At 36.9% G+C, this 12,232-nt stretch overlaps 1 protein-coding gene and 1 non-coding gene across 5 annotated transcripts in view; one reads left to right on the top strand and one right to left on the bottom strand.

The window, feature by feature from the left end:
• ZNF106 (zinc finger protein 106) overlaps window positions 1-12,232 on the top strand; it is a 56,345-nt gene that overhangs the window by 24,662 nt on the left and 19,451 nt on the right. For 2 of the 4 annotated variants that reach the window (XM_043919134.1, XM_043919135.1), the window contains exons 4-10: window positions 457-654; window positions 3,951-6,131; window positions 7,167-7,800; window positions 8,977-9,046; window positions 10,418-10,572; window positions 10,656-10,716; window positions 11,395-11,733. In XM_043919134.1, the coding sequence (XP_043775069.1) occupies window positions 457-654; window positions 3,951-6,131; window positions 7,167-7,800; window positions 8,977-9,046; window positions 10,418-10,572; window positions 10,656-10,716; window positions 11,395-11,733 (3,638 nt within the window). Of the gene's footprint in view, window positions 1-50; window positions 399-456; window positions 655-3,950; window positions 6,132-7,166; window positions 7,801-8,976; window positions 9,047-10,417; window positions 10,573-10,655; window positions 10,717-11,394; window positions 11,734-12,232 lie in introns of those variants that run through there. The other 2 variants (XM_043919138.1, XM_043919136.1) reach the window with 2 other exon arrangements.
• Window positions 11,066-11,256, bottom strand: LOC122706070. Its single transcript, XR_006344320.1, has one exon. It is a non-coding gene; the product is annotated as a U2 spliceosomal RNA (small nuclear RNA).

Consider the following 12,232-nt stretch of genomic DNA (forward strand, 5'->3'; position numbering starts at 1 on the left):
CTACTCTTTTCTCCACCCCTTACTTTTCACTGGGAGAAAGCTTTTGAGCCAGAGATTAAATGTGAGCGCTGTCACCTGGATTTCTGAGTGCAGTTGGCATCATGGGTGTGCTCCAGAGCAACTTCTGTTTGCTCTGAGCCCCCTGCCCTGCCTCCCCTTTCACCACGTTTCCTCTGGCAAGGTTTTAAGTACAGCAATTCAAGAAGATTTCTCCTAAACTATGTTATTCTGAAGTGTATTGCCTCTTGATTGCTGGAAAAGAATCTTTAATTCATTTCAAAAGTAACTTATGAACAAACTTATTAAAAGTGATGAAAGGAGCATTGAGATTGATTAGCACTAATTTTTCACTGTGCCAAAGTGTGCAGTGTCTTTCAGAGGAAACTATAACAGATCTGGTGAGTGTGCCATGCCAGTGGGGAGCATTGAATGTCCCTCATCTCCCTCTTTCCCTAGGGACAGTAGTCATGAGTGCCGAGTGTGCGGGGTTACTGAAGTGGGTCTTTCTGCATATGCAAAGCACATTTCTGGCCAGTTGCACAAAGATAATGTTGATGCCCAGGAAAGAGAAGATGATGGAAAGGAAGAAGAAGAGGAAGATTATTTTGACAAGGAACTCGTTCAGTTAATAAAACAAAGGAAAGAACAAAGTCGGTGAGTAATAATTTGATATTTTTAAAAGCCTGTGTGAAACAGTGTAGGAGAGAATACATTTTCTTTTTTTTTTTTTTTTGAGAATACATTTTCCATTTCCATTCTTTTCAGCCTGTGGCATTCAGATTTATCTTTTTTAAAATTTACTTTAATTTTTAATTGATTTGCAATGTTGTGCCACAGATTTACCTTAATTATAAAGTTTACCTTGAAGTTGCCATCTTAATCTTAAAAGGCAATGGAATGCTTGCTTGAACTACTGTATTAACTCCTTAAACAAAAACAAACCTCAGTATTGACCCTATCTAAAAGCTAGCCATAGCTGTTACATATCTGAAATTTTTACCATGCTGATAACTATGTTTAGAATTGTTTGTATTAGTTCCAATTTGAGGGGGGGTACCAATAAATTCATGTTTGGTATCTGAATTTTCTAGTGGAAATATATTACTAAATAAGTTTCATTTGAATATATTATATAGCATTTCTTATTTCATGCCTTAAGAAAAAATCGTTTTGCCTAATGTGAGTTAACATGGTGCTTCTACTAAGTTTGATTTATCCTTTGATTATTAATTTCTTCAGTAAATATTTCTTGAATAAATTTATGCTGTATATTGGACAGTGTCAGAAACAATATAAGTTTTATAGCTTGTACTAGATGGTTTCATACCTACATCCATAATTTAGGTATTAGCCTTTTGTATTTTAACCTTACTGATTCATGGTCTAAAAAGTTTAATGAAGCAGAAAATTTCAGATATGAATGAAAGATACAGTACCAGTTATGAGGTGGAGTGATTTTTTTAAGTTCTGGAACATGATAAAAAGCGTTTCAGATTCTAAAAATTTTGAAGATCCTTCTAGAATACTAGTTATACCTGATCTGTATTTCATTTTCAGTTAGAATGCAGTTTGAATATAAAAAAAGTAGTTGTTACTCTATATGCTAAAAGCTTTTTGAACAGGTCTTTGAAATGGACTTTCTGAGTTTTGGAATGTTCATAGCAGCATGATTCTTAAATTGTTTAGTTGCTTATCCTTCAAATGACATTCTCACTACTTTTATATAGCTGCAGTTTACTCTTGTTTTAGGGCGTTGGAGCCTCTAGAAGACTAACTTCTATTTTTGTTCTAACATTCTTGTGCCATTATTAGCTTATCTGTGTAAATGATTAAACATTAAGTCAGAGAGTAAAAGCTTCTCGGTAAATTAGACATTCATATTGCAGTCACTAGTCTTTGATTATTTTAATAAGCCTCTTTGGTGACATGCTTATAAAGTCATCTACTTACTTGTTCATTAGGTTTTTTCTTTTTTTCTTCATGAGGTTTTTAATTTAGATTATTCTTTTTGACCTGTGAGTTTAGCTACATGCTATTGTCCCCCTGACCTAGCCAATTCATGATAATCTAGGAATTTTACTTTGTGACTGACTTATTGCCCAATTCTCATTTCTGGATGATGTTAGTAGACCTAATCAGTGATCTCCTTGGATGTCAGAAGTTGCATTCAGCTTAGAAACAAAAAAAAGCAAATTGGTTAATGGTGGTATAAAAATCTACCAAGTGGAAAAAAAAAAAAATCTTCCAAGTGTCTGTAGGAACACTTGGGGACTTAGGATCTCCTGTTTAGCAGTAATTCATAATGTAAGTAGATGCTTGAACTTTAAGGTGAATTAGCTTTTATCCTAAAAGTGAAAAACAGAAAAACTCCAATTTGTGTCCAAAATCTTAGAGACATTAGAAGCTATTAAAGTCAGTACTGAGTTTAAAATTTAAGTCAAGTTCAGATTCAGAGGAGGGAACCCACTTGCAGAAACTATGAGATTTTCATTCTATCAAACTTTAGTTTTTGAGATTTTCATTCATATCAAGGTCTAGTGGTAAAGAGTATGGGCTCAAAACAGTTATGGTTGCCAATGGGGAGGGAGATGGGGAGAGATGGATTGGGAGCTTGGGATTAGCAGATACAAACTGTTACATATAGAACAGACAAACAACAAGGTCCTACTCTATAGCATAGGAAACTATGCAGTCTCCTGTGTTAAACCATAATGGAAAAAATATGAAAAAGAATATATATATGTATGTATACATATATAAATGAATCACTTTGCTTTATAGTAGAAAAAAACACAACATTATAAATCAACTATACTTCAGTTTGAATGTAGGCTCTAGAGTTAGACTGCCAAAGTTCAAATTTTGCCATAACACTAACTAGGTATCTTATTCTAGGCAAGTTATTTAACCTCTCTAATCCTCAGTTTCCATATCTAAAAAGTAGAAATAATAATGCTTGCTGCAGAGTTGTGAAAATTAAATGAGATAATCTTTGTAGTGTTTAGCAATAAATGCCTTATGATAAGTAGGTACTCAGTAATTTTAGTTAATATTATTCACTTTTTTGAGCACCTTACCACATGTGAAGCGTTGAGTTAGGCAAAACATAGGTACTTTTTGAAGGAAAATGGTTTTATGCCGATTCCCATGATGTTTGCTTAAATTTATTCACATTTCTGTGGGCTTCTTGTCTAACATGAATAGTTGAAACAACTGTAGCTTCTTTTAAAAACCTCTGGCTCATGAAACTCTTTCCGGCATTTGTCGTGGATGCTGCTTGCTTGTTATGTACTATTTTATTCCTGTTTGTGACCTTACTTATTTCCTTAGCTAGGTTATAAGCCCTTCAGAAACAGGAACTATGCATAAAAGTTTTCTATTACTGCTAATAGTCATTGAATGTGTACTTGATAAAGTGTTTATTAATGAAAGTTATTATGCAGAGTAAAATCTTACCATTTAAAATAGGTTAAGAAACTGGGCTTTCAGAAAGAACCAACTTTTGAAGAAATCATGGTATTAAGAACAGCTGGATTTAAATTGTGTTAACTATGATAATTAACCATAGCTACCAAGTATACTTGCTTCTCTTTTCTAAAAGTTGTGTAATATAAAAATAATTGGATGATAGGAACACAATCCTTGAATATGCTAAGAAAAACAGGAGCAGGAGAGGAAAGATAGTATAAATGTGCCAAGTTTTTAATATTTTGAGGTTGATAAATATAAGATATTAATTTTAAATCAGCAAATAGTGAAATATAAATTTATATTATTTAAAGATATGAAAACAATCACTATTTGAAATAAAAATAAAACTATTACATACTCTAAGTTACATATTCTAAGTGACAGAGGAAGAAGGCAGAGTGCATGTTTGGTGGGTTATGCCTTTAAAGGAATCATGAGAACGCCTTTAAATCACTAATAAAAGACTGTTTTTCTTCTAGACAAGATGAACCTTCCAATAGCAGCCAAGAAATAAACTCTGATGACAGGCGACCCCAATGGAGACGAGAAGACCGAATCCCTTACCAAGACAGAGAGAGCTACAGCCAGCCAGCACGGCATCATCGTGGGCCTCCTCAGCGGGACAGGAAGTGGGAGAAAGATGGCTATAGTAACACTAGGAAAAACAGCTTCACACATTCTTCAAGGAATAATGGTGGATCAAGAGGATGTTCTGGGTGGCATAAGGGTAGTGCAGGAGGTTCCTCACCTTGGTTTCACAACCATAGTAATTCTGGAGGTGGTTGGCATTCAAATAATGGGACAGTAGATTGGAATCATACTGGTACAGGAAGGAATTCCAGTTGGCATTCTGAAGGAACAGGTGGCTTTCCCAGTTGGCACACGAGCAGCAGTAACGGAAATTGGAAATCCAGTGCACGTGGTACAAATAGTTGGAATTACAGTGGCCCCGGAGACAAATTTCAACCGGGCAGAAACAGAAGTTCTAGCTGTCAAATGGAAGACATGAATATGCTATGGAATACAAAATCTAAGTCAAACAAATACAATCAAGACAGATATAAGTGGCAGCGGCAAGAAAATGACAAAGTTGGTGCAGTTGCCACATACAGAGGTCCTTCTGAAGGATTTGCAAGTGGTAAGTTTCATTCAGAAGGCTTGCTTGACTTCAATTTTGAGCAGCTGGAAAGCCAAACCACTAAACAGACAGACACCTTCACTTCCAAAATTGGTGGGAAGAGTGTCAGTGTAGCAAGGGAAAAGCTCCGTCGCTGGACTCCTTACCCTACACAGAAGACTCTGGATTTACAATCAGGAATGAAAGAAGTCACTGGTAATAAGTCAGAAATGATAGATAAGCCTCTCTTTGATTTTAGCTTGATAACCGTGGGAATAAAAGAGCCCCAAAATGATAAAACAAATAATTCTCGAAAACTGAAAACAAAAAAAGAAAAACATGCTGGATCTCTTAAACACAAAACCTCTTCAGATTGCACTGCTTCCTGTGAGGTGGTAAGAGAATGTCCCATTACAGAGAAACCTGAACAAGAGCCTAATTTAAATAAGACACCATTATTAAAATCCCCACTCCTTCCAACTCCAGGCACTAAATCAGTTCCTCAAAAGCAAGATTCAAAGAATCCCTCACAAAACACCAAAATTAATTCTTTTTTCCCTGGGGAACACTCAAATCCTTTGACTAAACCCACTGTGGAAGATAACCAGAGTTCTTGCATATCCAAAATGCGAAGTCCAGGCCCTCATGTTTTAAAAGGAAGTAATAAAAGTCCACTTGGAACTCAAAGGGATCCTGACGAAAATGTAAGTGATACATTACAGAAAGCCAAAGATGTGCTGCAGTGTCATGAGTCACTGCAAAACCCACTTAGTGCTTCTAAGAGGACCAGGAATTACGCAAAAGCAAGTAGGAATGTAGAAGAGTCTGAAAAAGGATCTTTGAAGATTGAATTTCAAGTACACGCATTAGAAGATGAAAGTGATGGAGAGAGATCTGACACAGAGAAGCATGGGACAAAAATCGAAACCCTGGGTTCTACAACTACAGAAGTTTTATCCTGCAGTACTCCTGCTGCTGATGAGAAAAGGGGGGATGACCAAAACCTGGAAACATCTAGAAAGCCATCCACTTCCCCATGTAACTCAACAGTTCACCAAAAAGAAACTGAGTTGCAAATGACATCTGTAGCCAGCCCACAGTCTGGTTTACTGCTAGATTTGAAAACCTCTCTAGAAGATGCACAGGTTGATAACCCTGTTAAATCTCATGAATCTTATGAAACTGAAGGCTTTGAGAGTACTAGCTTGGATGCCGAGCTTCAAAAAAGCGATATAGGTCAACCCTCAGGTCCCCTTCTGCCTGAACTAAGCAAGCTTGGCTTTCCTGCCTCACTCCAGAGAGATCTAACCCGGCACATTAGCTTGAAGAGCAAAACGGGAGCACACCTTCCTGAGCCAAACCTCAACAGTGCGCGCCGCATCCGCAATATCAGTGGTCATCGAAAGAGTGAGACAGAGAAGGAATCTGGGCTCAAGCCAACCCTTCGACAGATTCTAAATGCGTCTCGAAGAAATGTCAACTGGGAACAGGTCATTCAGCAAGTAACCAAGAAAAAGCAAGAGCTAGGCAAAGGCTTACCCAGGTGTGTGCCTCTTAGTATCCATTTCCTTTTTTTTTTTTCTTTTAAACTTACCCTTTGGCTGTGGTCAAGAGAATTCTACTTGTTGAGTTTAATTAAATGTTTGCAAAAAATATCTGTTGTAGATGTCTGGTTTAAATGTCCAAGAGTGACTGCTACTCTATAACAAATGGAATAAAGTGTTTCCTAGCAGGGAATTCAGGTTACAAAGAAGCACACCTACTTCTGAGAAATGAAGTGAGGGGAATGCCATCAGAAATCCATCACTTTGGTGATAGGGGCCATAAAGTGACAGCATTACAAAAATGTCTATCTGTAGCTCTGTATTTAACTATAGATCTTCACGAGTGATGCAGCTTTTAGATATAACTTCTCATTACCTTTTACTTAGAACGTATAAATGGTTATCTTTCTGTATCTGCTGTGGGCATTGTATTTGTGATCACAAAATACATTCTCCTGAGTACTTGTGTAATAGTTTGGCTGTTCACCTTACGTTAAGGCACTAAACTTTTCTGAATGGGAAAGCAGTGTTCAACATAGGTTTGCTACTTGCAAATCATCCTGCTGTGTTTTAATTATATAGCCCTCCAGGCTTAAATTTCCATCCTTGTTGAAATAACATTTATTGTACCTTCTTTTCTTTTCCCATAACTTGTGGGTATCATTGAAATTATGAAGTTCTTAGCATGGTGTCTGTTGCTTGTAAATGCTTGATGAACACTTTTGTTTGTTTGCTATTAAAAATTACATACTGTTGATTTAGAGCTCCATATTAAATAAAACCTTCAGTTTTTATTCCTTCCCTTTGTATATAGCTATATACAAATATCTAATTTACTAGTTGTTACATTATAATACTTAGCGTTAACTTACTTTATGTTTAGAATTACTAGACTCAGTTCCTTGAGGGCAGAAGCCATCTATTTACATTTGCAATCTCTGCCTAGCAGAGTTTGGCACATTAAGCGGTGCCCCCTCTCCCAGCTATGTCTGATTGATGATTTTTTTTTTTTTTCTTTTTCTTTCTTTCTTGAGGTTTGGCATAGAAATGGTGCCTCTAGTTCAAAATGAGCAAGAGGTCTTGGATCTGGATGGGGAGCCTGATCTGTCCGATCTAGAAGGATTCCAGTGGGAAGGTGTTTCCATTTCTTCATCCCCTGGGTTGGCAAGGAAGCGAAGCCTTTCAGAGAGCAGTGTGATCATGGACAGGGCTCCTTCTGTGTATAGCTTCTTCAGTGAGGAAGGCACAGGCAAAGAAAATGAGCCCCAGCAGATTTTTTCACCTAATAATTCATTCAGATCTGCACAGAGTCAAAAACCAAACATGAGCCTTAAGCAGGAAGTGACACCTCTGGCTGCCTCCCTAAGAACAGATGAAGGAACTGAAAATGTTGCTACTCGAAGGCGACATAGTGCGCAATTATCTCCTGACCATACAATACCTTTGATGCATTTGACAAAAGAGCTGCACAGCCAGGAGAGCTCTCTACTACTTTCAGAGAATCACAATGCCCAGGAGAGTAATGGAGAAGGAAACTCTTTATCATCAAATGCATCCTCAGCACTCGCAAACTCCAGTTTGGCAGATGCAGCCACGGACAGCAGCTGTACCTCTGGTGCTGAACAGAATGATGGGCAGAATGTTAGAAAGAAACGAAGAGCCACTGGAGTGAGTATGATTCCTGTATGTTTTGTAGAACATTTCATGTGGTGACTTGACTATGATAAGAAAAACTTAATGTTTTTCTTGGGTACCTGGGCTTGTGTTTTGCCCTACTCTGGAATAGAAGATTTCTGAGGCTCTTACTTTCATATTTTTGTCCTACTGGTTTCTTTCTTTGAGTAGCTCTACTAAGTTAGATGTAATTGAATATGAATGTACAGTACTGGGAAAATATGAAGTCATCTCTAAAACTAGTCTCTAAGCCAATGATTCTTTGTATCACCTGACCAAGGAATGAGCCACATCTTCAGCTGTAACTTTATCTGTTTTCATGATGCATTCTGTACTGCTATTGAAGAAGGGTACTCTAGTGTTGTATTTGTAGGGCATGTATGCTTGTTGGACCCAGAACTATTAGGCTTAATAAGGTAGTTTTAATACTATGAGAGTACATCCATATGAGCATAGTCTTAGTCTCTGTTGCTTTGTCTTTTGTACTTGAGTTGCCTAGCCTGGTCTTTTTAGAATCCATTACTTCACTGACACTTCTCTTTTGGCACCTCTGATGGTTAATATTGCTTAACCCTTTCAGAAACCCTTTCTGTAAAGAAAGAGTTGCTGATAGTAGTATAGACTGGGATCTGACACTCAGAAAAGGACTGTTTCCTTTAACATTGAGACAATATAACAAACTAGTTAAAGGCATGGGTTGTAGACCTGGATTCAAATTCCATCTCTGCCCTGTTGAACTAGATGTTGTAGCAGATAGTATTGGATGAGAGATGGATTGTCTTATGACATAGCTGATGTCTTGGGTCTTATCTCACAGACTGTTGAGTTTTTTGTTGTGAAGATTTTCTTGCTGAATTCTAAAGTAGAAACTATGAAATCAGATATGTTTTACTAGCTTTTAGCAAGGTGAAGTGCTTTGCCCAAGCCCTTGGGCTTTACTACCTCTAGGATGCTAGGGAGGTACTTGACCTTGATTGTATTTTTTTTTGTTAAATACATTCAGTCAACTAATATCTGAGCTCATACTGTGTATATGAAACTTCTAACTATCCTGATGGTAGCAATCATGAATAATAATGTATGACTGACTTAGTATTGATTCTTTTTCCCCCTCCTGGATAATGGCCTTTGAATATTTAATATTGTTCTTTTTTTTTTTAATCTCCTTAGGATGGATCTTCTCCTGAACTGCCAAGTCTTGAGAGAAAAAATAAAAGAAGGAAAATTAAAGGAAAGAAAGGTATAGTATAGACTATTCTGCCAAAAATAAACTGTTCTTATATCACTTCAGCCTTTTACAACTTGATATACAAGTGTAGTTTATCAAACAGAGAACACCCATTTATTAATTTATGATATTTTTGTTGCCTTGCTTAAGGGCATAGAAAAGATTTTATTTTCTACTGTATCCAGTTGGAGCTATAAAAGAAATATGTGATACCACCTAAACCAGAAAGCTGAAATTAATATATATCATGGACAAATTGAGTTCAGTATAAAACCAGAAAGTCTCACTGGGTCTTTTCAGTGGAATGAAGAGAAACAAGACATTTAGTAGAAGTTTTTATCCCTCTTGGTCATTTACAGCCATTTCACTCACTTTCTGAGGAATCTTGGTTGCTTTTCTCATGTAAATTAAGGAGAGAAGTTATTTGTGGAGCTCCTTGACTGATAGGCTTTTATGACTCTTGCCTTTCACTGATTCACACACCATTTCAGTATAAGATCTAGTGTAGGAAGTGACTGGATGAACTTTGGATGGCTGGATGTGACAAGGCAGGAGTCAAAGATGATACCAGTTTCTAGCTGGAGCAGTTGATGGCTTTATTTATAGAGCTAGAAAACTTTATGAGAGTTACAGGTTGAGGGTAGAAGAAGATGGGAGTTCCCTTTTGGATCCCTTGAGTTAAAGGACTTTAGAGACACCTTAGAAGTATCCGGTTGGTAGATATGTGGGTCTGGAATTTAGGGGAGCGGTCTTGGCATATTGCATGGGCAAGAGACAGATATAAAATGACAAACATACATGTAGTAGGACATTTTATTTCAAAGCTATATTTTCTTCAGGAAAATATATATTATTTTATATTAAATATATTTTTATTTATTTAAAATTTTTATATTAAAGTTATTTTATATTAAAGAACCTTAATATATTAAGGTTTTAATTTTATATTAAAGAGAACTATTTTAAATTAACTAACAGACTAGAAAAATAGGAATCCAGAAGAGAGTGCAAGCAGTTTAGGTTTGGGGCCCAATATAAGCCAAAGCCTTGATTGAAGAGGGTAGTAGATAAAGGAAGATGGGAAGTGAAACCTATAGGAGTTGATTTCCCCAGGGCAGAGGTTTTGCTTGGAAGCGTCATTGTGGAACATGGTGATTTGGTAAGATGGTACGATGTGGTGGTACACTTGAAACCATGAGGCTTGGTCTCTAGCTCTGATAGCATGTGGCTTGACTATGTGATTTGTAAAAAATTTGATGAGTCTCCTTTCAGTGACCTAGTGGGGAGAAAATAAAGGCCTATCCTAGATAATTGATGCAGTTCCCTGGATTATTGAAGAGAAATCTCCAATATTAAACTAAGCCTTATGGTTTCTTTTGACAGAACGTTCTCAGGTTGACCAGCTGCTGAGTATTTCTTTAAGAGAGGAAGAACTAAGTAAATCATTGCAGTGCATGGATAACAATCTTCTGCAAGCTCGTGCAGCACTTCAGACAGCTTATGTTGAAGTTCAGAGGCTACTTGTGCTTAAGCAGCAGGTAACAGCAGATGGGATGTTTAATGAAAATGGATCATCTTAAAGTTGAATTTAAAAATGCTTAACAAAATACTTTATTTTTAGATAACTATGGAGATGAGTGCCCTGAGGACCCATAGAATACAGATTCTACAGGGATTGCAAGGTATTCAGAGACTCTCATGGATTGTACTGTCTGTAACTTGTCTAGAGGGGAATTAAAGTAGTTATGAAAAAGTTAATATGATTATTCTCATGTCTCCTTGATTCCATCCTTCTGTAGAAAGGCCTATAAGACTATACGTCCCCAAAATGCTTAGCAATAGAAATAATGTTATAGAAAGAGTCTTGGGTTAGGCATCCCAAGACTGGGGTACAAATTTGGCTCTTCTACTAGTACCAGCATGACTTTGGAGAAGTCACTTAAAATCTGAAAAATTAGAATATTAATGCCTGCCTGTCCATATCCTCATTGGTTGTACGTATAGCTTACATAACAGTCTATTTTATTTTATTTTATTTTTTTTGTTCCTGGAAGTACTGCAATACCAGGTCGATGTGTGGAGTGGACGGAGCAAGCTCCCATTCCAACTCCTAATTCCAAAAATCCATTTAATATATTGTCCTCGGATAGAGGACGTATCAGATATTAAACTGATAAGAACAGATACTACACTTGATCTTAGCCAAAAGGCCGAGAAGCGATAACAGTCTATTTTAAAGAACTATGAGCATCTTTAAAATTCTCTTGTAATTTAAAAATACAAGTTGGCTCAGTAATGAGTGGCTTTTCAGATAACATTTTTTTTTTTGCATTTGTATGTGTGTACGTTTCCCATTCTAGAAACATATGAACCTTCTGAACGTCCAGACCAGGTTCCCTCTAACCTTACACGAGAACAGAAGAATGTTAGATCTCAAACATCTACTGATGGCACACTTCTGCCTAGTCCTTTTTTCCCGAATTTCCTGGAACCTCTATCTTCCCACGTGTCTCCATCATCCACTGGAACCCCTCTCCAAGCAATCACATCTTCTTTCCAAGCTCATGGCAGTGTTCCTGCTCCAGACTCATCAGTTCAGATTAAACAAGAACCCATGTCTCCTGAACAAGAAGAGACTGTGAATGCTGTATCGCAAGGCTCTGCTTGCAGTCTGTCCAAGGAATTACTGCAAGCTAATAGTATGTAAACTTTTCTCTGTGCTAAGGGCAACCCTGTAGTGAGTCTAGGGCAATTTTATATTAGTGATGTAATGTCATACTTGTCCATTAAAACTAAAGTTATTACAGGACTTCCCTGGTGATCCAATGGCTAAGACTCCACACTCCCAATACAGAGGGCCTCAGGAACTAGATCCCACATGCTACAAGTAAAGATTCTGCATCTGCAACTAAAAGAATCCTACATGCCGCAATGAAGATACAAGATCCTGTGTGCCACAACTAAGACCCCACACAGCCAAATAAATGAATAAATAAATAAATATTTTTTTAAAAAGTTACTATAGTTTTTCTTTAAGTCTTCTTATTTAGGAGCATTATTTAAATATTGGTAACTCTTCCTAATTTTCTCTAATACAGGATTGCTAAATTGACTTTGGGATTAGCATGTTACAGGTTCCATTTATTAGGATTGGTGCAGAATTGTATGTTTTTCATGAGCTAAATGGCATTGAAGTTG

Source organism: Cervus elaphus, chromosome 12 (genome assembly GCF_910594005.1).
Source record: "Cervus elaphus chromosome 12, mCerEla1.1, whole genome shotgun sequence".
In the NCBI taxonomy this organism is placed as follows: domain Eukaryota; kingdom Metazoa; phylum Chordata; class Mammalia; order Artiodactyla; family Cervidae; genus Cervus; species Cervus elaphus.